Raw genomic sequence first — 23,559 nt, 5'->3', positions numbered from 1 at the left:
TGAGTGCATATAGCTTATTACCAATTATTCGGATTGTATTTCGTTTTACATTGTGTCACAGCTGAACTTGAAAAGAAAGAAGATGACGGAGACGGTGATGATGACGACGGTGGTGGCGGCCAGGAACATGAGATAAAGGTGCACCAGAACTGTAACAGTTCTCCTTTTTTGTTTGTTATATGAAATAGACTTGTGTGGTACTTCTCTACTCAGAGAACATGGAAGCACTGTACTGAGAGTTCTAGAGTTTCGAGAGTTTGATTGCAGTAATTCCAACGTGAAGCCTTGGTATGCAGGAAAACGGTAGAATTGATTGGGGGAAGTCATCAAAGCTTTTGACGCTGAGTGAAATGTGTCAGTAACTTTATTTGGGACCTTTTTCTTTCGTGAATTCGTTATTTGGTTTCTTTTATATATATTATGTTTTTTAAGTCACTTTACTTCCAAATGCAACTGTAACAACCGACTCTATTGAAACCACCGTTGATATAATGTAATCTGTTTTGCAGGCTGAAGTGGACTTCGTTGCACAGAAAGGCATGGTGGAGGATGACATGTTCGCTCCACCAGGGATGCAGATGAAAATAGACGTGGAGGAAGACCCGAGGTATGTATTTGGTCAATTATCTTTGTCTATATACACATAAAACTACCTGTCAATATGGTACACGATACCCCGCCCCCGTACAACAAGCCACATTTACTCATCTGATTACACATCCGCAGCGACAGGAATTGTGGGATATGTCAAAGGTAAAAAAGTCCTTGATAGCTTGTCAACATTTCTCGTCTCGGCCATTGTCTCGATTTGCATTACAATGTTCAGAGTATGTTTTGTTTCTGTCTCAGGAACCTTAACCTTTGACCTGTTACCCACAATTCCTGTTACTCGTACTCATCTTTCGTCGCGCATGCCTACTCTAAATAGTAAAGGAGCTTATAATAATGATTAAAAATCAATCTGACCATTTACGTTTCTGGGGCATATGCACACGTAGATCAGCAGCAGATATAATTTAGTCAGATTCCGCATTTTCATTATATTGAATATTTCTATCCAATAACTATTGTGAGTAAGCTTTATTTCTCCAATGGCAGGACGGACAGCGAACCCGATGAAAGCTCCCAACCAAAGGCGTTCTCTTACCCCATGGGAATGGGTCCTGCTCTGATGAACGGATGTTTCGGAACAGGATACAAAAAGGGCGATCCCTGCTGGAATAAGAAGGCTTTCAGCCCAGTCTGCGAGGTGAGTTTTGAATCCCGGATATAACCTGGCTTAATTCACGTCCCTGAAGCTATCAAGAAGCAAATAGTATTACTTTCCATGATCAAGGCATCATGCCATTGTTCTGGTAACGTGCTGCTATTTAGACATACAGAGAAACATGACAATGACATGTATCGTGCACATACCTTTCATCATCACGTTAAAATTCCCTGTGCTGTCTCATGGCCTTCCTTGAGATTTGCCTTTATATCTATGAGCACTGGAGGGAAAAAAATACCTAGTTAGTAATGATCATTCATTCATTCAATACCGTAACATTAACGTGCTCTTGTCACACAGAACATGATGGAGGGGTGTGCCTACATCGGGGTCGGCTTTGATGGTCGCGGAGACTACAGCAGCACGTCCAGAAGGAAAACAGTCGTGCAGCGGAACTGTAAAAACAAGGGCTCGTGAGTATCAAGGAAATGCTCTATTGTATGTCACACTTAGCAAGATTCTAATATGTCTAATCTAAAATTAATCATAAGTAAACACACACACACAGACACACGGACAGATACAGCAAACATATACCACGTGCTTTTCGGTAATGTTTGATCCTACAAGCAAATCCTACGATAGCATAAAATGTCAGCTGTCAAATGCTGCATCAAATGCTGCCTGGCAAGTTGTACTCCTTAGCCAGTTTTGATACTATCTTATGTCACTGGTAAATCTGCCTGGAGATTACCATGCTGCTGCATTTTATATAATTTTCATTACAAGACAACATTATGCCATGACAATGTAATTAGATATTGTTCACTATGCACCACAGGTAGACTGTATTATGCTATGACAATGCAATGAAATATTGTTCACTGTGTACCACAGGTACCGCAATGAGGACGTTCCTGACACCATGAACGTTCATGGCATCTTTGACACGGACGTGGGGTCCTACGTCTTTGAGTCCAGACAGGCGTATCGTCACTCCCTTCAGATGAAAGCCGGAGTGTCATTTTCCGGATTTGGCTTCCAGGTTTGTTTCCATGTTTTTGTTGTTTTTCACCGAAGAATTTTAGTTTTTTCTACCAGGCTCCAGTTTCATTCCGGACCTACAGATTACTTCCGAAAACCTTTATCATTGTTAAACGATTAAAATATTTCTATTTGTGGTATGATAAATGATGATGGGTTTCACGTTTGGTAACATTTTTTTACTGAAGAACATCTAATTGCAACAATTATATTCAAAGCCTAATATATCATACTTCATTTCATTGATTTGTTATAAAAAGGCTGTTATCTGTAACTGTTTTTCTTGACCGTTAATGGATCTTATTTCCACGCAGGCTGCCGTTGAGTCAGCATATGGGAAGGAGTCATCATCACAGAAGCAGTCCTTCATGTCTCTTATTCAGTGTGACGTGATCAGGTGAGTTTGCTTTTATATGGCATTATGTACTCCTGCACTTATTGCAATGACGGATGACCAGGGACTTAAAATCACCAAATGAAGAGCAAAGTGAGCGGAGCAAACTTGTTGTTTCAAATGAATTGATCATACAATCCGTTGGTCAGTCGTTTTCCATCTTGCTTTTCCCCACTATAAGCGAGGGAATGGCAAGTCTTAAAAACGTTATCACCCTAGAGCCCATTAAAAGCCTACATTTTGTTCCTGCAATTCTGCTCGATCATATATGTATTTCCTTTATGGCTATAAGATAATATTATAAGTAACGCAAATAAGCAGATGCTCAAGCAGCTGGATATGATTTTGGACACTGTCAGACGTTTCAGATAACATCCCTTATCTTTCGTCATTGAAAATCAGGTTGAGATATTAGTGTTTATAAAGCAATGGCAAAACGAGTATCTTTATTCAACATTCTTTACCTTTTGTCAATAACACTGACAAAACATAATGAATGCTGTCTGAAAGGAAAACGTCTCCAAAATATTCAGTTTTTTGTATCCACTACTTCCTATTTGACGTATTTTTTACCTGGATGACCAACTTTCATAAACGGATTATAAGGTTTGTTGATGAGAAAATTTGACTCATTTCACCTGTAGGTATGAAATCTTCCTGGATGAGATCACGCCGGACACCCTGAGTCTGCCCTTCCTGCGGGACTTCTTGGCTCTTCCGAAAAATTTCATCGAGGGGAAGGCAAAGCTTCGTAAGTTTTAATCATTTTTATTTTATTTTCAAATATCATATCAAGAATAAAGATATTCTTGATATGATATTTGAAAATAAAATATTTAAGAAATCAACATATTTTTCTTTAATGCAGAATAAGCCACAAACATAAGCAAAGACTTTGCTCTTAGACAATCATTTGTTATATACAGAACGGTTCATCATCCGCTATGGAACCCATTTCATCAAGTCAGCAAAGTTTGGCGGTTCCTTCAGGCTGTTTAAGACACAAGAAGCCTCCAAGAGTGAAAGCATGGAGGATTTCTCCATCCAGGCCCAGGCTTCTTACAATTCTCTTTTCTTCAACGCCGGTGGTCACTTTGGAATGGGAATGTCTAGTGGATCCTCGTATGACAAACATTTCTTTTACTCTTGTGATGGTGGGAATAAGGTACCATAATATAATATAATATAACACAATGGAATATCTGTTCATATTGTCGGGCTTTTCTGTCACAACCAGTGAAAGATCCCTTCGGTGAGCTTAATTGGTTTCATTTTTCACTTTAAATGTTATGCACAATTAGGGTCATTTTTTTCTTTCTATAATTTGATAACATTTGATGACCTAATGAAAAATACTTATACTGGACACGAGCTCTACCTCTAAGTTGCAGTGAACAGTAACTTTTCGCTTATTTTTCAATTACCTGTTGTTCGAAAAACTAACCGATGTCCCTTATAATTCTTGACCAGAGAAACAAACGTTCCGTGAAGCAAAATCGCTGTAAATCACATAAGCTTATCAGCCTCGTGAAAAAAATACATATCTTGTGAATATTAAACAATCAAACATCTGTAATCTTACAGGCAGTCTTCCAAGACTTCCAACACCCACGTGACAGTAGAAGGAGGCGACCAGGAAGTTGCCTCCATCGTAGCTGACTTCTACTCCACCGGCTTCAAAGACACCTTCGTGGAGTGGCTGAAGTCCATCCCTACATACCCCAAACCCATCGAGATGTTCATGGGCACCATGTCGGAGCTGTTGGACATGAACTACAAACTTCTCTTTCCCTTTGACATCAGTGATGCTGCAGACGGCTGCTTCAGTGAAAAGTGAGCTTTGTCACACATCATTCTGATTTGACCAGTAAATGGACAACTTAAAATATGTGCTGCGGCATTAACTCCATAAACAAAGATAAAAGTAATATTATCTTTGTACTGAAAATCCTAACATCTTTTATGTTACTTTGGCCTAATGGCACAGAATGTGGGACAGTGAATTGCAGGGAATTAGAAATAAGAATTTGGCAATAGAATCTTCTAAGTTATTATGGAAGGTTCTTACAAGATTCAAGTGTTCTGGTATTAACTTCCATATTCTTTAAAAACAAATCCATAGCCTGAAGACCGAAGGCATCACAGGAAGAAAGTACTATGAGGTGCAGAAGCTGGTAAACAACAGCAACGGAGTGATGGAATCTGCCACTGAGAAACGGTAATTCTGACATTCGTAGAAGATGATTAATCATGAAGCTAGTTGGGATGCACACCAATCTAATATTTATGATCTTGAATTGGCAACAAAATGATAATGATAATAGATTTTGTAGAAATAGGTCTGATTTTGGTATGTGGCATAGCTGATGTTTACGTCTAATTGATTTGGATTGTCATGAATATATCACCAAGTCAGCAAATATCTTAGTGATTTCTTACCCTTACAAGATATCCAAGGCTCAAGCCAAGTATTGATCCTACATCTGAATCTGCACAGATATTGTGACTTCACGTCAGTGGACAAGTTTCAAGAAGGACTGGACAAGAAACGGCTCGCATTGGAAAGGGCAATAGTTATGTACATGGAAGAGGTATGGTGCATACCATTTTGTTCAATGTTCCATCTCTGTTTAGAATGTATTTATTATGAGATACCCATCACCAATGTCTGGACAATAACTATAGTACTACTATGGTTAATGCTGTCGAGAACTACAGGCAGAAACAAAAGAGTTGGCATCTAATTTGTAGACGATGAAATTAGTTTTTACTGTTATCCGTAGGTAAATGTGATACTTTATTTTCTGTTCAGTCCCGTTCCACTGGAACCAATCATGTTATCCGTGCCTGTCTTTTAAGAAAATGTAGTTTACCATATTGGCACAAAGCTGACCCAAAATAATGATACAATAGTATCCATTATAATTCCGAGGGCTGCTACACACTCACTCACTATCCGGTTAAAAAAATAAATTGTCTAACCCACTTACAGTCAAAATGGCATACGCACTTATATAGGGCATGCATGCTTCCATACATGAATATGAATAATTTGGTTTCTATATTCTAGAAATATTTCTAAAAGCGGCTAGGATCAAGCAAAATGTAACATTGGATGTAGTCTAAATTAGAACAGTCATCAAGCCCTGATTTATAATAGGCATTGAACGCCTTCTTGAAATGAACCCCACTTCTCCAGACTGAGGTGGAATAGAATCGTGACCGACTGCACAGCAGCCGACTGATGATGATTGAACGCCACTATGTGGTGACGTCACTGTCGTGTGACGTCAGTGTTAAGGGTCACGTGGTCACTCTCTTCCATCATGGCGTGATTGTATAAGCACAGTGTGTGAATAAAGATCCCTTTGAATCGAATTGCATCGTGCCTCTGAGTCTCTCATCAGCACTTTCCTCATCAATGTTGGCGGAAGGATTTTGTTGACAGGAATTTCCCATTGACGCAGCTCAGAGGAACGAAAATTGACACACTTCTTGGTCTTTACTCACCTACCATGTTGCATTCCTTATAAACAGATGGGAAAAAATTAGTGTATGAAACCTTTTCATGAACTCACTGCATATTCAGAACTCTGATGAACGATCCGGTTTTTTCTCCACAGGGACCAGTGCCCACCACGGATTTCCGCCTAACGGGGGGCAAACCTGGATGTACGACTGAAGACTTGGGCGTGAAGGGGGGAAGTTCCGGAACTACCTACCCAAAATGGATCGAACTCATCAATGGTGACACTTATAAGGTAGGAGGTACAAGGGATAAATCACCGAATGAGAGAAGCGTAGTGGTTTATTATTCCTACAAGTGTGAATTATTTGTCAGCTATCAACGCACGTCTCACTTCTTTTTGATTTAGAACTGGAGGTTCATGAACAGTCCGCATAGCCTGGAGTGTTTGTTTCTTAACGGATACATCTGTAGTAACCAGAATAACTTGAAGGATTTCATATCACTATCATAACTTTGCTGTTTTAATTGCAGATCATATTTGATATTCCTGAAAACATCAACTACGAAATTACGAAGAACACAGAGGCCTTCCTAGTTTATGCCAGGGGAAAGTAAGAACCTAAACATTCCTAACAGAGCTCATCAGCAATGTACATACCAATCTATGAGTGGGTACCGGTACGATGTACCAGTACATCATTTTTCTTGTTGGACCGGTCCGAAAAATAAAACAGCCCTGAAAAAAACTAGACCGGTTTTGGACCAAGTAGGAAATGAATAGATTATATTGGCAGGGGTTTACAAGTTTTGGCGCTTATTACAGATTCAGGAAAGTAACGAGAGGCAAGTAGAGTAGAGTTTAAAGCCAATTTGACCAAGTTTCTACAGTCAAACTTATAGAGTGTGGATTTTAAAACGCCAACAGCAGTCGAATACTCCACCAAATATATATCAATTTCTTTTGTAGAAACTTGGACTATTGTTTTGATTATCGACCATTCACAAGTTTTCATGATTAGGTCGGTGCAGGTTTAGGTCCGGACCTGGACCTGGTCCTCTGGACCTGAACTGTCCCTATACCTGAAGTTTCTGTACCCGTGTACCGGTATCCAGTTTTACCCTAAATTTTCTGATACCTTTGTGGTGAATTGCTAAACTATTTGATTTTCAAATAGTTATTGGTGCAACAACCCACAAAACTGATTTTTTATCAACAGATGGAATTGTCACACTGCCGGATCACCAATGCACATGTACAACAGCCGTAACAATGGCGGGAGTGGCGATACCAACAACAAGAAGGTAAGTCCAGCCAGACAACGTGTTCATTATCTAACTGACAACACGTTTAGAAATTTAAAGGTTGCTGGCCACGGTAACGTGCACTATAAATTGCGTGACCAGTGACATCTTTGTTTTCCACTATGTGACCCCAATAGAACAAGCCATGACCTATTTCATGGACCATGAGTGTGAATGTTAAAGCTATAGTATATAATAATACTGGATGTTTGTGACTATCAAACCCACACATGAAATGCGACGATGCGTTGTATAATTTTGACTCTGAGCTGCGTAATGCTCTATTTAGAGTTATTTACAATGATGGCGGATATAACGTTACATGTACATTTGCTAGAACAACTGTTTAACTTCTATTTACAAACACAGGTCTCCTGTTTTGGTTTTGTGATGACATACGATGAAGCATCCGGAACGTTTGATGTCACACCTCAAGACCAAGATGCATCCAAACAGGTACTTCGCCAATTTCACTGTTTATAGGTATTCATTTGTTTAGTCATTCGTGTACTTTTTTACTCGTTTACTCGTGTATCTTGTGATAATGTTTACTGGAAGCACAGTGTCAGATGAACTGTAATTTCCGAAAGAAAAATGTACTTAATCAAATACCCAACTGTCCAGCAAAAGTCTTTGTCAAGAAATGAGCAATGCAGCAATGCTTCTGCGACGCCATGTAAAGATAACACGTGATTCGATGAGCAGTGGATCATAAGTTGCAGAAAGTTTATGGCTTGCCCCCCGTCTCTGATACAAAATGACCCATATGTAAAAAAAAATATGGCTTCTTTTTCTTTTGCCAAAATGTTAGATACATGTTTTCGTAAACTTTCTTTCACAAAGTTTCTTTTGTTCTTTTCTTGACAACGACTGGAGCTGGACATTAAAACTTGCAAGTTGAGGCCAGTTTTGTGCTGAAAACTTACATGTAGATGTTTAACTTTTCTTCATAACTACTTCTACTAGAGACTGATGAACATTCAAGCCAGCAATATTAACTGTACCGCACCATTCTTATTGTTTTTTCTGTATACTACACAAAGTTCTGGTTGGATGAAATCTACTGATTTGCTAAAATTTGATTATCCTGCCCTTGTCTTCACAGGTTTTGGGAAACTTGCCACGCAACTACGCAAACTTGGATGTTGCCAGAGCTGAGTATGTCAGCCCGTTAGAGCACTCCCAGGCAAAGGGGGGGTAAGTTTGATAGCCTTGAAACCCAGGTTCGCTCCAATGATCACTTCTCACACTGCGTAAACAGCAAGCGTGGCAATACCAAATGTTGGTAGGCGTTAAATGTTGTTATTGTTCAGGCAATTCCTTTCCTTTTGCCAATGGCAAAGAAAGAAAGATACAGATGTACATGTATTAGGCATTTGTCAGTCTTGCAAAACTATGATAGTGCAAATTCTGCACAATTTACTTATTGTTTGTTTTTACGCTTTATGCGTCTCAGTTCTGGTGTGATTCTCTGCCTTTCTTCCCCTTTTCGGAACACTGAAATAATGAAGTCATTGTTGATGAATGTGTTTTCCTGATAAGCACTGCTGTTCTGTTGTTTCTACCAGCCGTTCTTTAGCCGCTATACTCGAGGCGCCCTGCACGGTGAAGTGGTCCAATTCTTACCAAATCAAGCCCGCGGAGGAGGGAGGAAAGTGTCTGTACTTCGTTGCGGCGTCTTCAGGCGACATTTTTGTGGTGTTCTCCGCCATTCCGAGGGATAAGACCACCTGGTACCATCTCCAGATCAGTTACCAGGGTGTTGCGCTCTACAAGGTAACGCCATTATTTTCTAAAAGGGTTTCAAGCACCAACTGTTACAATACAGTCAGGTCAAGCAGTTCTAATCGTATTTGTAATAATTATAATACTATTATCTCCATGAAAAATGTAGATATAGTTACGGGCTTAGTACATGTGTGTGTTTGCATTTCCGGATCCGGATTTGTGTACTCAGCATAACTCAAGAAACTCTTGGTGGATTACGATGACATTTTGATATAGGTGTTGGACAGACACAGGCCCCCTTGTTTGTGACCTTGGTACTGTAGCAGAGCTTCTATTTTTTGTATCTTTTGGCCTGAACATGCTATGGCCTTCTTGTTACATGAGTCAGATTTTGTTTTCTTAATGGTCTTGATGTCTTGAAGTACTCATCAATTATATTTCACCAACCTTTGTGTAACAGTTCGAACATCCACATCGTGTTTATTGTGCCATTCTTAGGGAATGAAGCTGGTGAAATACGAGGGAGCGAAGAATGCCCGAAGTCTCGGTGACTCCAAACTGTTCCAGCCGTACTTCATTTGCCTGGAGGAAGACAGTGCAAACCAGCGAACCTACATCAAGTATGGCATCGGCTCTGACACTTCCGTAAGTGATATGTTTACACTTATCTATCTACATGGTTCTCTATGTCGATTCTGGTGTAGCACTGGTATACTGAGCTACTGCTTATGAGTACATTAAACGATTCTTTTAACATTTTCTGCCAACAGGAGAAAGGACTAGTCTACATGGTCTACAATGATGTGGGTCCACCATTGGGTATCCGTTTCTACTCCTTTGGAAGCGGGGAAAAGGACGTAGAGATCATGGACGCCCGAATCATCGAGGGAGGGGCACAGGGAGAGATGGAATGTACGGGAGGAACAGTCATGAAGGATGGGAAGTGTGTGGAAAACTGTCACCCCGAGTGTAACGGTGAGCTTGTCAGCCATCACAAGCCAATCAAGTCGCCGCAAACACTCAAGAGGCAACGTGATTGACTCCTCGCTTTCCCTCGAACAACAGGAGGGAGTATCTTATTGGCAGGGTATTTGATTGACTGACTAGCCCTAACGTCAACCAATCAGAAGGGTGATTCAGGCCGGTGTCACAGCGATCTCGCCCCCCCCCCCCCGTAATCTCGCCCCCCGGGGGCGAAATCACTAGCGATCTCGCCCTCCCCGGCTAGTGATCTCGCCCCCTATCTCGCCCCCTTTAGCGATTTCGCCCCCCCCCCCAAAAAAAACGGGTTTACATAACATTTTAGAAGTTTATTGGTATAAATCACACAGTGCAGTTTCAGAATGATATAAGAACACGAATCTGATACATAACTCCATCCATAGTATTAATATTAACTTTTTACATGTTGATAAGACAGTTGAAGTTGTTTCGGACAAGGACGGTTGGATCCCCTGCATTCCCATTATTGCATATTCTTGAGTCTCGACATAAGATGCTTTTAATTGTATTCACCTGTTCTCAAGCAACCTACATATCTCCAATATGAAGTCTCTACCATGAATTGGCCACAAAAGAAGTATGAAATGTCTTTATTAGTTATGTAGATAAGGTATTCATTAGAATATCGCACATTTTGTTGATGCACCTAACCTATGGATATCCAATATGACTGTTTTTCTAGTATTTAGAAACTCTGGTGTTTTACCCGTGTTTCTAAAACTGGTACTTTACCAGTGTTTTTGTAGCATTTCGCAACAGGTGTATTGAATTGTGCGTAGATACGCCAGGGCCTTTATTTGCTTGATGATACATGCAAGCTATCGGCCGACCTTGGGTAAAAATGAGCTTTGATGGGCATTTTCATTTTTCAAAAATATATTTTTTACCAATACAGGATGTATCCCCATGTCCCCTGGATCGAAGCTCGACACGGAATGCCGCAGCTGTAAGCACTTTTCTTTGGACAAGGGCGGTGGAGTTATCCAGTGCGTCGCAGAATGCCCAGCCGGTACCGAACCAGCCTCCGATGGCAAGACGTGCGCATGTAAGGACTTTGTCTTCAACAACGATGACGGAAGTTCCCGATGCGTCTCGGCTTGTGGAACCGGTTTCGTACCGGGCTCCGATGGCAAGACTTGCGTTGGTAAGTTCACCATCTGCCCTTGTGCAGGTCAAGTCCTCTTCCAAAGATGAATGGTCAATGTATTCGTCCATTAGTTGACAATACCCGGTTGCATACATATTTACCCCATATTTATTTCAAGTATATATACTATAAATACTTGAAAGACGCTATTTTTACGCAACAATTTTTTTTTTCACCGGAGTTTGTTACCTTCCTTAGGCAGGGCAATTGTGGCTGATTCTTTCTAGTTGTTAACGTTTCTTTGTTTATTTATTTAACTGATATATATGTATATGTTACACTTCTTTACATTGGGGACCGTTTAAACATCGCAAAGAATCACTGCATATATGCAAATACTTTGCGTTGGGACCGCATCTGTAAGCAGTGGTAAAATGTGAACCAATCAGAATTGTTCCGAGGAAGGTGACAGACAGTCATCGAAACGTCGGTGGAAATAGAGAAGTGGTTCTGCATTTGTATCTTTATTCAGTGATGTACCAACCTGATAAAACTGTTCGCGGATATTTACTAAATATTTGTATTTTTCTTTAACAGCGGCAATTAAGTGGAGAAATGACTTTCGGTGTGGAAGGCAGTTTCCAGCCCCAGGAGCGAGCCCTGGGCGGTGTAACCCTAAGTCAAATGCGCCCTGTTGTTCGAATCAAGAGGGCGGACGGTGCGGGGCCTTGCCAGGTCACTGTGGATGCAGTAAATGTTTTGACTTTCGCAAAGGTATAACATAATTTTCGCGTCAAAAGTTTGTCTTATAAACACACCATTCTGTACACTTTATCGCCATGTTAGTGTTTAATGTCATTTATAGCAAAGAAATGTGAAACTGAACCAGCAAGATGCTTGTTTTACCGTGCATCGTTTATCATATTAGTTAGTATTATTCAATGTTTAGACGATGTTTACGGATACCAAAACATGATTTTGTACATTTAAGCCCCGGTCACAAAGCGCGTACGATTCCTTGCGATTCCTTCCGATGCGCAGGATAAGCGCAGTGCGACGTAAGTCGGAAGAAAATCGGAAGCAATGGTTTAAGTATATAAAGGTGGGTTTACACCTGCGTATATTTTCAAGTGCGCGTGAGTTCCGCATGAAATTTTGTCAATACGCGGCCGAACGCCCAACATTTGGAATTTTTGTGGAATAAATTAAATTGTACGTCGAGCCCATCTGGCGTTTGAATTACGACTTCAGCGTTTTCATTTCGCATGAGATGCGTATGATTGCAACTGAAATGCGCAACAAAATTTTCCGTACTGCGAATAGATTCGTATGGGGTACGTATGTTGGACGTTTTCCGGACGCACACAACGTCTACCGACCGCATGCCTGACGCACCTGGTGCTAACTGCATTCCAAACGCATTTCAGGTGTGTCAGAGGAACAGTTTGTGTTACATATACTTTTGTTTGCGAGCATTGCCAATAGAGTATTTTTGTTGGAGGAACCCTACGTATGCCTTTGTTTACAGGCAGTGCAAGTAGAACATTGACAAGTAAACAGTGAAGAGGTTTTTTTTATTCATTTGCGAAGCAGTAAAGCAGTGACACTGTGCTTTTACAGAAATGTGGGCCATCATTTACCTTAAGAAATTATGTGCACTGTTAAGATTGTGTTTGTTTTCACTTTGTCCTTAATGATTTCCCCTATCATCTTAGTATTTCAACTACTATAAAAATCACACTCATACACACCACAAAACGTATTCAAGATCTTTATCAAACACGTAAATTAAACAATTATCAAACCTTACGCCCTCTTTCAAAGTTGTAATATGGCTCTATATTGCACCTTTATATCATGTGGTTCTACACACACAATAAAGTGCCATTATCAGCAAATTAAGTCAAATATCTGTTACACAAAATGGCACGTGTGTCACACAAATTGACCCAGTGCTTGAGCAGGTTCCTCTACACATTCCCGTCTCTGGAGGCTCTGTTGGGACCAGTGTCCTGCATTCATGGTGTCCTGCAAGTTGTGACCATCTCTCCATGCGCCCCGGTACAAATTCGTCGGTCCTGGCCTGGATCTGACATCATAAACCGGAAGATTCCCTATCGACCAGAGGGTTTGTCCATTCTGTCCAGAGCTAATAGAAGACGAATATCACTTTATGGTTGTATGTCCCAAATATTCCGATATACGCAATTCTCTATACAGAAGGCTGTCGTTTTGTACACAAGGATTTATCCAAATGGACCTGAAGTGCAAATTCAAATACATAAAGACATGTGACAATCCCTGCATGGCAGATATAGGAAAATATATAAAAGAAGGTTTAGACATTAGAAATTCCCCAAATGATTGTAAAAGCCTCCAATGATTGTAAGAAACTTATCCCATATTACAACTCCTGTATTAGTTAGATAAGCCTTAACTAAAGTTAAGAGGTACAAAGTATGGCATCTACATAACTACAGTATAAGCACTGTAGTTATGTAGATGCTATAAGCACTGTAGTTATGTAGATGCTATAAGCACTGTAGTTATGTAGATGCCATACTTTGTACCTCGTACAATTGTTGTGCAATAAAGTTATATACATCTTGAGATGATTTTTTTTGTCTGCAGTCAGATGCACCTTCGTATTTATTCCAAATCTGGAGTGTGCGTCGATCACGCTATTAGTACGCGTAGTATGCGCAAAGCGATCGCAGAACGCTCGGTACTAAATCGTGATCTATGTGTGCATTCGTTATACGGTTGCTCATGGTGCGTTGTGTCTGCGCTGTAAGAACGCTATGTACTCGCATTACCGCGATTTCCGCGTATTACTGCGTGTAAAGCGCAAACATGTAGCGTCTTCATAGCGCAATCGACCGACGTGGGACAACTGTATTGCGCATCCATAACGTTTTGGGCACCAAACTGCGTACGAATGATAGTTTTGTGCATGTCCAAAACTATCAGACGAACTGGGCGTATATTTTCGTTTGCCTGCGTACGTGAAACTTTCTAAAGACGATTCAGATGCGATATAGGTGCGACTTGTGCGTGCGGCCGTGTATTGAAGAAATTAGTCAAAATGTCGAAAAATGTCAAAACGGAACTCATGCGGCATGAAAATATACGCAGGTGTAAACCCACCTTCAAGCCGTGGTCACAAAGCGCGTAGTGCATCGTACGATGAGGTCATAAGAGCGTGCCTGTGTCAATCGCAGTGAATCATAGTAAATCGGGGAGCGTCGTATGGCGAAAAATAGAGCTGAAATGGATTTTGAACATGTTCAAAATTTCGCTATCGTCGTAAGATTTTATTTGCCCCCATAGCAGAGTTCATTACGGCAATTTTTGTCTAGTGATGAGGTTATAGATTTATGATTTTTTAGCATGTTGTGATGGTTTCAGTTTTCCCTGATATTGTCGATATTGACGAAAAGGGGAAATATATCAGTCGCAACTGCCACAGTCGCAACAAGAGAACAGCGCGCCCCGCACAGGTGATGCAGACAATTGTTTGATCGCTTCATGCACGTGAGTTTATAATTAGATCAAATCTCAGCTCTCGTCGGTCTTGGGTCAGTTTACCATAATCGTAATAACCATGGGGACAACTCGAACATAAAGGCAGGCTCTATGAGTCGGAAATATATATGATATAATGCTTATCATATGATGGCATCTTTTTGTTGATAGCATATCATGATACGATCTTCGAAAGAGCCTGACACGTAGAGCCGGCAAGCAGGCCGAGATAACCATACCAGTACTCACGCTTGATTTGAACTTTTGCTTCTAATACTCTTGTTGTCATGGTCTTTTTAAATTTATTTTTACAGTTAAAGATATTATAGGAAGGTATTTAACAGCTATGTCCACATTTTGTTGGTTAAAGAAGCACAAAAGCGGTCAGACGGCTATACAGAAGAGACACAAGTGAAAAATCGTGCGACGCTGGAAAAATTTTGAACACCATCCGATGCGTTGCGATGGCTTGCGATGCTTACGATTTTCTTGCGATGTACTGCGCTCATCGTACGATATGCCGAATAGTCCATCGCAAGGAATCGTACGCGCTTTGTGACCGGGGCTTTAAGCAGCGTAAATGCGTCTACAGCATCGTAATAAAAGTATACAAACGATGGCATATTGTGTATTCGATGACCGTCAATCGTATCATGCCCTTTTACTAAACCACTCTCTTTGTATGGCATTAAAATTAAACACGGCGGTTACTTACCCGGGAATTCTTTCCCGTTGCTTGTCACGTTACTGGTCCTGAATCAACTGAATATTGATGGACAATAAGATATTAGAAATTGACATAATTTAGGCCACTAAAGAAAATGAGATAAAAAGTAGCCATTAGAAATAAGACATGTTGTTCAATTTTTGTACATATTACGCTAATGATGGTCATCACTCCTTTGACAGGGGTCAATGTCGCGTTGCTGAAGCCAGCTCACCAAAGCAGCGGGGAAGCTCCTGCCAGCCGTGCCGTAGATGGCGACACCAACAGCGACTTTGGCGGTAACTCCTGCACCCACTCTAGAGCAGAAAACAGCCCCACCTGGTATGTGGACCTTGGTGAAACGTCCAAGGTTACAAGGTACGTGCACGGTACATACAGCAGTAGGTTAGAGATATTCAAATCTGACGGAACTTCGATTTTGGGTAGAGATTAGGCGTAGGTACCGGTACAGAAAATTCAGGTCCGGTCCGGAGGTTCAGGTCTTGGTCCAGGTCCAGGTTCAGGCCGGAACCAGGACCTGATTATGTAAAGTTGCGTCTTTAACTCCGGGTGGTTGTGGCCGCGATGTAGACGTCCTGTTGCTTTGCCATGTGTCTATGGGGACTGACAATTTCGGGGCGGACTAAAATTGGTCGTATTGAAAGCAAGGTTGTCTGTGAAAATTTGGTACAAATTAACTATAAAGTCCATTTCGATCTCGTTATCATATTGTACCAGCCCCCCCCCCCCCCCCCCAAAGCGTGAAAGGCGGTCGATATTATCTGTTAATTTTCCAATCTGTCAAAAATCCAGTCCACTGATTTTTATCAGGTCCGTTTTTTTCGGACCGGTTTAACAAGAAAACCTGAATTTGTACCGGTGCCCACCCCTGGTAGATATCGTCATGGGATTCTCCACTGGTGGTAGAGGCTGCGGTCACTATCTGTGGTAGATCAAAATCTCTACCCAGATATGTATATCATGAAAAACAATGGGTTTGTACATGGTCGTTCCTGGCATCTTCTTTTATGACTGAACATGTAACATTAGCAAAATTGCCACGGACAAGATCAAAATAATGCTAGGTTAAATATACCCTAGATGCTTTGATTAAAGACTTGAACTGTTACAAACTCTTCGTAAACAATTTTTGATAACCTGCATTGGATTATTCAAGTACACGTAAAAGGAATATGATTCTTATATAATATAAGTAAGTTATTGTCTACATTAGTCCTTGACAAACTATACTTTTTGTGGTTATGCCAATTAATATATAGAAAATAAAAATTAAAAGGCTCAATCTGTATGACCCAATTATGTGACTATTGATCTATCAATGATTACAAGCTTATCAATTTACATTTGTAAAATATTATGGAGTTTAACTTGATAAGTTGAATCTTCATCAAAACATGCATTAAGTTGTTTTTCGTCTTCAATATCTACAGTGTTGTCATCTACAACCGCGATGACTGCTGTGGAGATCGACTCAACCCCTTCAACATCCACATCGGGGACTTCCGCACGGTCACCGACAACCCCAAGTGTGGTGGGGATCAGCGAATCGACCTGAGCAAGCCGTCCATTTCCGTCTCATGTCCGGGAATGCGGGGGCGCTATGTGGGCATCCGTCTTCCCGGAGCCAACCGTATACTGGCCCTGTGTGAAGTCCAAGTATTTGCACGTACGTAGGCATTCACTATATTCACTTGATAAGAATTTTTCTGAGTCACTGACGAAAAGTAGTGGATGTTACCTGATCCGTCTGACCGTTTCCAAACGCAGTTGCTTGAGTAACATACTCTCCATGCAGAGGTTCGGTCCCGGCTGGGTTTTTTTTAATGTTCATTTAGGCGTTTTCATCGGGCTTTCTATTTCGTACCATTGACCGTGAGACAAAAAGAAAAAAAAAACAATTACAAAATAGAAAGCATGAGAAAAACGACCAAAAAAAGTCTAAAACAGCTGGCGCCGGAGAGGAACTTTCGCTTAGAGAATACAGTAACAGTGCTATTTGGCTTGTCTGGTACCTGATGAGTGTCGAGCCTTCATCGACTTATTCACTAGCCGTGGATATGACACCATGTGTGACGTGGCATAATGCATGTTATGCCACTTAAGGGGTGACATCCTTTGCAGGGCTACATTTCTAGTGCGAGTGCGCAAAAACAAGATGGGTAAGAAAAGGATATATCAATAAACGTTGTAACAAGGAGCCATGTGTTGAAGCAAAAAAAGATGGTATCACAGCCAGATTTTTATCACATCAAATTCATTTATCCTGATTCCTTTATTGTAACTGCAGCAACCTATGGCAACCTTTTATCACTTTTACCAAGTTGGAATCTACATTTATGGCTACCACATTGGTGTCGTTTCTTCAGCTGCCGAACTAAACTCAGCACAAAACGTTTGGAATATCATATTTCCGTTATTTCTTCATAAACGTCAATGTGTTACTTATCAATAGAAAGCTTGTGTGATTCCCTTTCCTATGGTATCAAACTTACGAGCAACAGGCCTGTTTATGTGAGTGGGTCACCAAAAAAAGTGCCCAAATTTCCTTGCTTCAGTTCAACACTGTATGACCCTGTTGGCATTGGCGCGCGTCAGAGATTCAATCAATCCTCTTTTCGCGTCACGTTTTTATACAGAACATGCAAGTTTGTTTTAGCACATTTGAGTAGATTATATCTGCATCTGCCCTTTGGCAGTTGGATGGCTGAGTCAAATTTTAAGCGTGGAGGCGACAAGGAGAACCGCACGCTGACATGGCGAGAGTAACTTTCAGTGTTTGGTGGTGGAGGCAGCGTCATGGTGTTGGGCGGTGTAGCCGCCATAGGAAAAAGAAGACTCGTCATCATTCAAGGCAACTTCAATGTGGTGACATAGGGACATCCTCCTCCATCCATTCGCAATATCCTACCTCTTCAATATTGGACCAAGTGCCATTCTGCAAGATTACAACACCCGTCCACAAACAGCAAGGACCTTTGCAGACCATCTCACGGATGCTGGAGTACTTAGTGAGAGCATTAGTGGCTTTGATGGACATGTCCTGATTATTCAACTTGTCTTCATTCTTAAGTCAATACCGACGGAAGAAAATGTATGGTATCATTTCCGTGTCAAAATTTCGTATCGAAAAAGGTACCTTAAAGAAGTGAAAATAGACGTAACTACGTCTACGATGCTTTGAACAAAACGTCGTTTCGGTAGGCCTTAAGGGGCCTTTTTAACGATGTCCATACGTCCCCTCTCCACAGCTTTACAATTTCCGTGTCAAAATAACGTTTTGGAAAAGGGTACCTTAAACAAGCGAAAATACGCGTACGACGTTGCGACAGGGACGTACACCATATCGTATCGATATGGCATCATTTCTGTGTCAAAATATCGTATCTAAAAACGTACCTTAAAATAGCGTAAATACGTCGACGATATACGTATTTTCCGGTTAAAACTATATCGTTTACGTATACGTTATTGTCTCGGAACAAAAATATCGGAAAACTCCATCATGGGCCGGCCCATTAGACCCAGCAAACTTCACTTTGCTAAGATAACGTTATAAGAAGAATCTCAAATGACCGTCATCGGGTATACGATATCGCAATCCAGACGGATTTTTTTTTTCATACGGTATCGTTCTGGCATGTACATTCTATATCTAAACATCGTATCACAATATGTTCGTTAAAGTAACGTGCGCGATGTTGCGATAGGGATACACAGACAAACTGCCTAAAATATTAGTTTCTTGACTAAGTTTTCAAATTTCAAAACCCCTTGACATATGTCAGGGTATAAATAAATCAGTTGCTGTGTAGAACGATGAACAAAGAATTAACTAAATTGAGAACAAAAGCAAAATTACAAACGGTATGAGGTCTCTATTGTCTTTGAAGGAATCTGTCCGGAAGACAACCGAATCGTACTGCCCAGTGGTAAGACGTACACCGTCCCTGAAAGTAGCTCAGCGTATGAGGGCGCACAGGAAGAATGCAGACGACAAGGCGGCATCGTTGCGATTCCAAGGGACGAAGAGGAACAACGGAACCTGGTGTTCCTAAAGAACTGCGTCAGCAGGTAAAGCCCCGGTCACAAAGCGCGTACGATTTCTTGCGATGGAGTTTTCCGCATATCGTACGATGAGCGCAGTGAATCGCAGCAAAATCGTAAGCAAAATCAGCCATTGCAGAGCATCGGATGATGTTCAAACTTTTTTCCAGCGTCGTACGATTTTTCACTTGTGTTTCTTCTGAAAAGCCACCTGAACGCGTTCGTGCTTCTTTAACCAACCAAACGTGGCCCTAGCTGTTGAATACCTTCCTATAATGTCTTTCACTGTAAAAATTAATTAAAAGAGACCATGACAATACGAGTATTACAAGCAAAGGTTCAAGTCAAGCACAAGTACTGGTATGATTATCTTGGCCTGCTTGACGACTCTACGAGTCAGTCTTTTTCGAATATCGTACATGTATTATGACATGCTCTCAACAAAAAAATGTCATCATTCAAAAATGGTATCATAAGCATTATATCATATATATTTCCGATTCATAGAGCCTGCCTTTCTGTTCGAGTTGTCCCCATGGTTACGGTTATGGTAATCTGACCCAAGACTGGCGAGAGCTGAGATCTAATCTGATTATGAACCCAAATGCATGTAGTGATCAAACAATTGTCTTCATCACCTGTACGTGATACCGACTCTGCCACGTGAAAAATCTTGCCTTGAAAGCAGGCTCCTCTACGGGCGCGATGTTCTCTGGTTGCTTCAGTGAACAGTTGCGACTGATATAATTGACCTTTTCGTCAACATCGACAATATCAGGGAAAACTAAAACTATCACAACATGCTATAAGTTTATGAAACTTTAACGTCATCAGTAGAAAAAAATGACCGTAATGAAGTCTGCTATGGGGGCAATAAAAATCGTACGACGATGGAGAAACTTTGAACATGTTTAAAATCCATTTCAGCTCCATTTTTCGTCATAGGACGCTCCCCGATTTACTATGATTTACTGCGGTTGACGCAGGTACGCTCTTCTGACTGCACTACGCGCTTTGTGACCGCGGCTTTATATATTTATATATTTAAACCATTGCTTCCGATTCTCCCCCGACTTACGACGCACTGCGCTTATACCGCGCATCGCAAGGAATCGCAAGGAATCGTACGTGCTTTTTGACCGGGGCTGAAGGTGACAACTGTATGAGCTTGGGCCTCACTGTTAGTTGAATGGAAATTCGTGAACAGTTTCATCAGTTTGGTACGTCACTTAATAAAGAAAGTCGTTTACACAAATATTGCTTTATTCATAACGACTTTTCGGTGACCGTCTGTCACTTTCCTCATGGCAATTCTGACTGGTTCACATAGCACTGCAGCACAAGATGCTGCTGCGTCCGATAGACGTTGAATGAATATTGTTGTCTGCAGAACTAGCAAGAAGAGAGGCAATAACAAACTGATGTCATGCACTTCTACATTTAACAATATAGGGACGATCAGTTTTGGCTTGGTATGAAGAAGACAGCGGGTGTCTGGAGAGACGGCAGGGGCACCGCACTGGGCAGTTTTACGAGCTGGGCGTCCGGGGAGCCGAACAACAGATACAACTGTGCGCACATCGTCTTCGGGGATAAAGAGGGGGAACGACGAGACAAGTGGGCAGGCGCAACCTGCCTCCTACGATTCCGCTACGTCTGCGAGATACAGGATGGTAAGACATATTCAACTTCTCTTTTCGATCACCTTTGGCAGAATCACTCTAAACAAAAGATATATGGTATGATAGAATCTTTATAATAGAAAGTTTATTTGCAAGTTCATGCCCTGAGGCTAATTGCAAGTACATAGTATATGGCATCATTTCCGTGTCAAAATTTCGTACTGAAAAAGGTACCTTAAAGAAGCGAAAATAGACATAAATACGTCTACGCTGCTTTGAACAAAACGTCGTTTTGGTAGGCCTGAAGGGGCCTTTTGAACGATGCCCATAGGTCCCCCTTGCACAGATTTACAATTTCCGTGTCAAAATAACGGTCTGGAAAAGGGTACCTTAAACAAGCAAAAATACGTGTACGATGTTTCAAGAGGGACGTTACGATATCGTAACGATAGCGTGCTACGATTTCCTGCAATATCGCATACCATAGCAACATTGAACAAAATATGTATGCTGTAACTTTACAAGTCACACGGTACGTACACCCCCTTCTCACTCCAACATGGTTATGCCCCACTTGATCAAGCCAACGTTACCATCAGGTACTGGGTACGTGTCACTTGAAATCAAAGCATCGTCACCCTTCCACCCCCCATTCCAAACATGGTTATGTCCCACTTGATCAAATCAACGTTACCATAAGCGACGCCTAGCGGACCATTAGGTACTGCGTACGTGTCACTTGAAATCGAGACCCTTCCCTCCCCCATTCCAAACCATACTCTTCTTGGCGAAGAGAATGATCTGAATGGAGTGTTTGACTTTAGTAGAGTAATTTTGGCACTTTATTTTTGTGACTCGTAAGCAGGCCTGGTACTCGTTCCATGAATTTACAATCATAAAATACTCTACTCAGATATTCTGAAAACAAACATGGATGTTCTATTTACCAAACGTTGGGCGAAAAAAGGATTGATTGAATCATTGTCAACTGCGGCCATAACAACCGGATGATTCAGTGTTTAACAGAAACGGGGGAATTTGGGCACTTTTTCGCGACCCTCTCACGTAAGCAGGCCTAGTGCAGGGTAGTATAAGTTTGATACCATTGGAAAGAAAATCATTCAAGCTTTCAATAGATATATAATATATTGAAATTGATGCAGAAACAACAGAAATATGATCAACCGAAGCTAATATTCCAAACTTTTTGTGCCAAGTTTAGTTTTACTTCTACAAAAACGCTCTTTGCTACTTTATAAGTGTGACCTGTAAGTTACCAGTACAATCAAGGATAGAACATGACATGTTTTCCAAATTTCGGATTTTTTTGTCATGTTGGCCCTCTTCGGAAGGTATTTTTTTTATAGATCTTCATCAATGTGCACGTGATGATGTCATCCATAACATTTATTGCCTCACATCAATTCGAGTGAAGTTCTTTTTTTTGTATGTCATACTAGGCTAGAGGCCACTGCGGAGGCAAGCCCAGTCACGGACCTACACCCTGTTGTACCGGCGGCGGTTGGTGAACAATACGGCGGGTCACTTCATCTGCTGAAAGAATTACAGAAAGTCATAAATCATCGAATTTCTCTCATGGAATTGTCATCATTTATGTATATCAAGCAATAACCCCTGTGTACCGGCCTGCAGTCTGTCCTTGCACTGTATTTGTCAGCCATAAGCCAATCAGTTACCAACCAATCACGTCGCCGCTTACAGTAAAGAAGTGTCGTGATTGGCTATTTTTGTAACCAACAGAAGGAAAAGTATATGACTGGTCGCATGCAAGGCTAGGGTTATAGCTTGATATATAGAAATGAGTGGCCTAGCATAAGAGGATTTGAAAGTCATTAATGTTTCGTTTGTTTACAACTTTTTATCTTTTATGTTAATGCTGGTGTCGTTCGATGATTATCACGGCTTTACATACACGGGTTTGATTATGAATTAGAGTTTGTCTACATTTATGGTGATTTGATAGACTTATGTTCGTAGGTTTGTTCTTATTTGTTTAGTTATAATTTTGTTTGATATTCAAGGGTCAGTCAGAAAGTAATGCCATATTAGGTGCATTTTTAATAAAATGTGTTGAAATTTGGCACACATGTAAAAGAACATACCTCCTTGTTTATTGAGACTGTTAAATTTATCAATTTGTTGTCCGGATTTTTATGAGCGAATGGGCTGATTTCAAAATGCATGTAGACGCCCTTACTTGCTGACTTACTTCGTGTCATTTGATAATAATATGATGTTAATGATTGCAAGATCCGGTCTACATCAATGAAAAGTTTATAGATTGTAAGGTTTGTATAGCCTCTATCAGGCTCCGTGGTAAAAATATATAAATATATTCACCCTGTCATGTTATAACAACTACTTCTGTCGCCTTACATGTTTGT

At 40.9% G+C, this 23,559-nt stretch overlaps 1 protein-coding gene across 1 annotated transcript in view; it reads left to right on the top strand.

The window, feature by feature from the left end:
- LOC118422203 overlaps positions 1-23,478 on the top strand; it is a 29,792-nt gene extending 6,314 nt beyond the window's left edge. The window contains exons 5-30 of the mRNA XM_035829718.1: positions 14-138; positions 510-607; positions 1,099-1,249; positions 1,571-1,683; positions 2,108-2,255; positions 2,569-2,651; positions 3,293-3,399; positions 3,575-3,770; positions 4,233-4,481; positions 4,771-4,866; positions 5,146-5,239; positions 6,272-6,409; positions 6,649-6,728; positions 7,335-7,419; positions 7,789-7,875; positions 8,525-8,616; positions 8,988-9,195; positions 9,646-9,792; positions 9,918-10,122; positions 11,045-11,293; positions 11,834-12,010; positions 15,671-15,845; positions 16,919-17,154; positions 19,379-19,559; positions 20,985-21,205; positions 22,615-23,478. Of these exons, the coding sequence (XP_035685611.1) occupies positions 14-138; positions 510-607; positions 1,099-1,249; positions 1,571-1,683; positions 2,108-2,255; positions 2,569-2,651; positions 3,293-3,399; positions 3,575-3,770; positions 4,233-4,481; positions 4,771-4,866; positions 5,146-5,239; positions 6,272-6,409; positions 6,649-6,728; positions 7,335-7,419; positions 7,789-7,875; positions 8,525-8,616; positions 8,988-9,195; positions 9,646-9,792; positions 9,918-10,122; positions 11,045-11,293; positions 11,834-12,010; positions 15,671-15,845; positions 16,919-17,154; positions 19,379-19,559; positions 20,985-21,205; positions 22,615-22,619 (3,746 nt within the window). The 3' untranslated portion in view covers positions 22,620-23,478. The remainder of the gene's footprint in view (positions 1-13; positions 139-509; positions 608-1,098; positions 1,250-1,570; positions 1,684-2,107; positions 2,256-2,568; positions 2,652-3,292; positions 3,400-3,574; positions 3,771-4,232; positions 4,482-4,770; positions 4,867-5,145; positions 5,240-6,271; positions 6,410-6,648; positions 6,729-7,334; positions 7,420-7,788; positions 7,876-8,524; positions 8,617-8,987; positions 9,196-9,645; positions 9,793-9,917; positions 10,123-11,044; positions 11,294-11,833; positions 12,011-15,670; positions 15,846-16,918; positions 17,155-19,378; positions 19,560-20,984; positions 21,206-22,614) is intronic.
- The last annotated feature ends 81 nt before the right edge of the window (positions 23,479-23,559 follow it).

Source organism: Branchiostoma floridae, chromosome 9 (genome assembly GCF_000003815.2).
Source record: "Branchiostoma floridae strain S238N-H82 chromosome 9, Bfl_VNyyK, whole genome shotgun sequence".
Classification (NCBI taxonomy): domain Eukaryota; kingdom Metazoa; phylum Chordata; class Leptocardii; order Amphioxiformes; family Branchiostomatidae; genus Branchiostoma; species Branchiostoma floridae.
The sequence above is the reverse complement of the archived record's forward strand: the minus strand, read 5'-3'. Positions and strand labels throughout refer to the sequence as shown.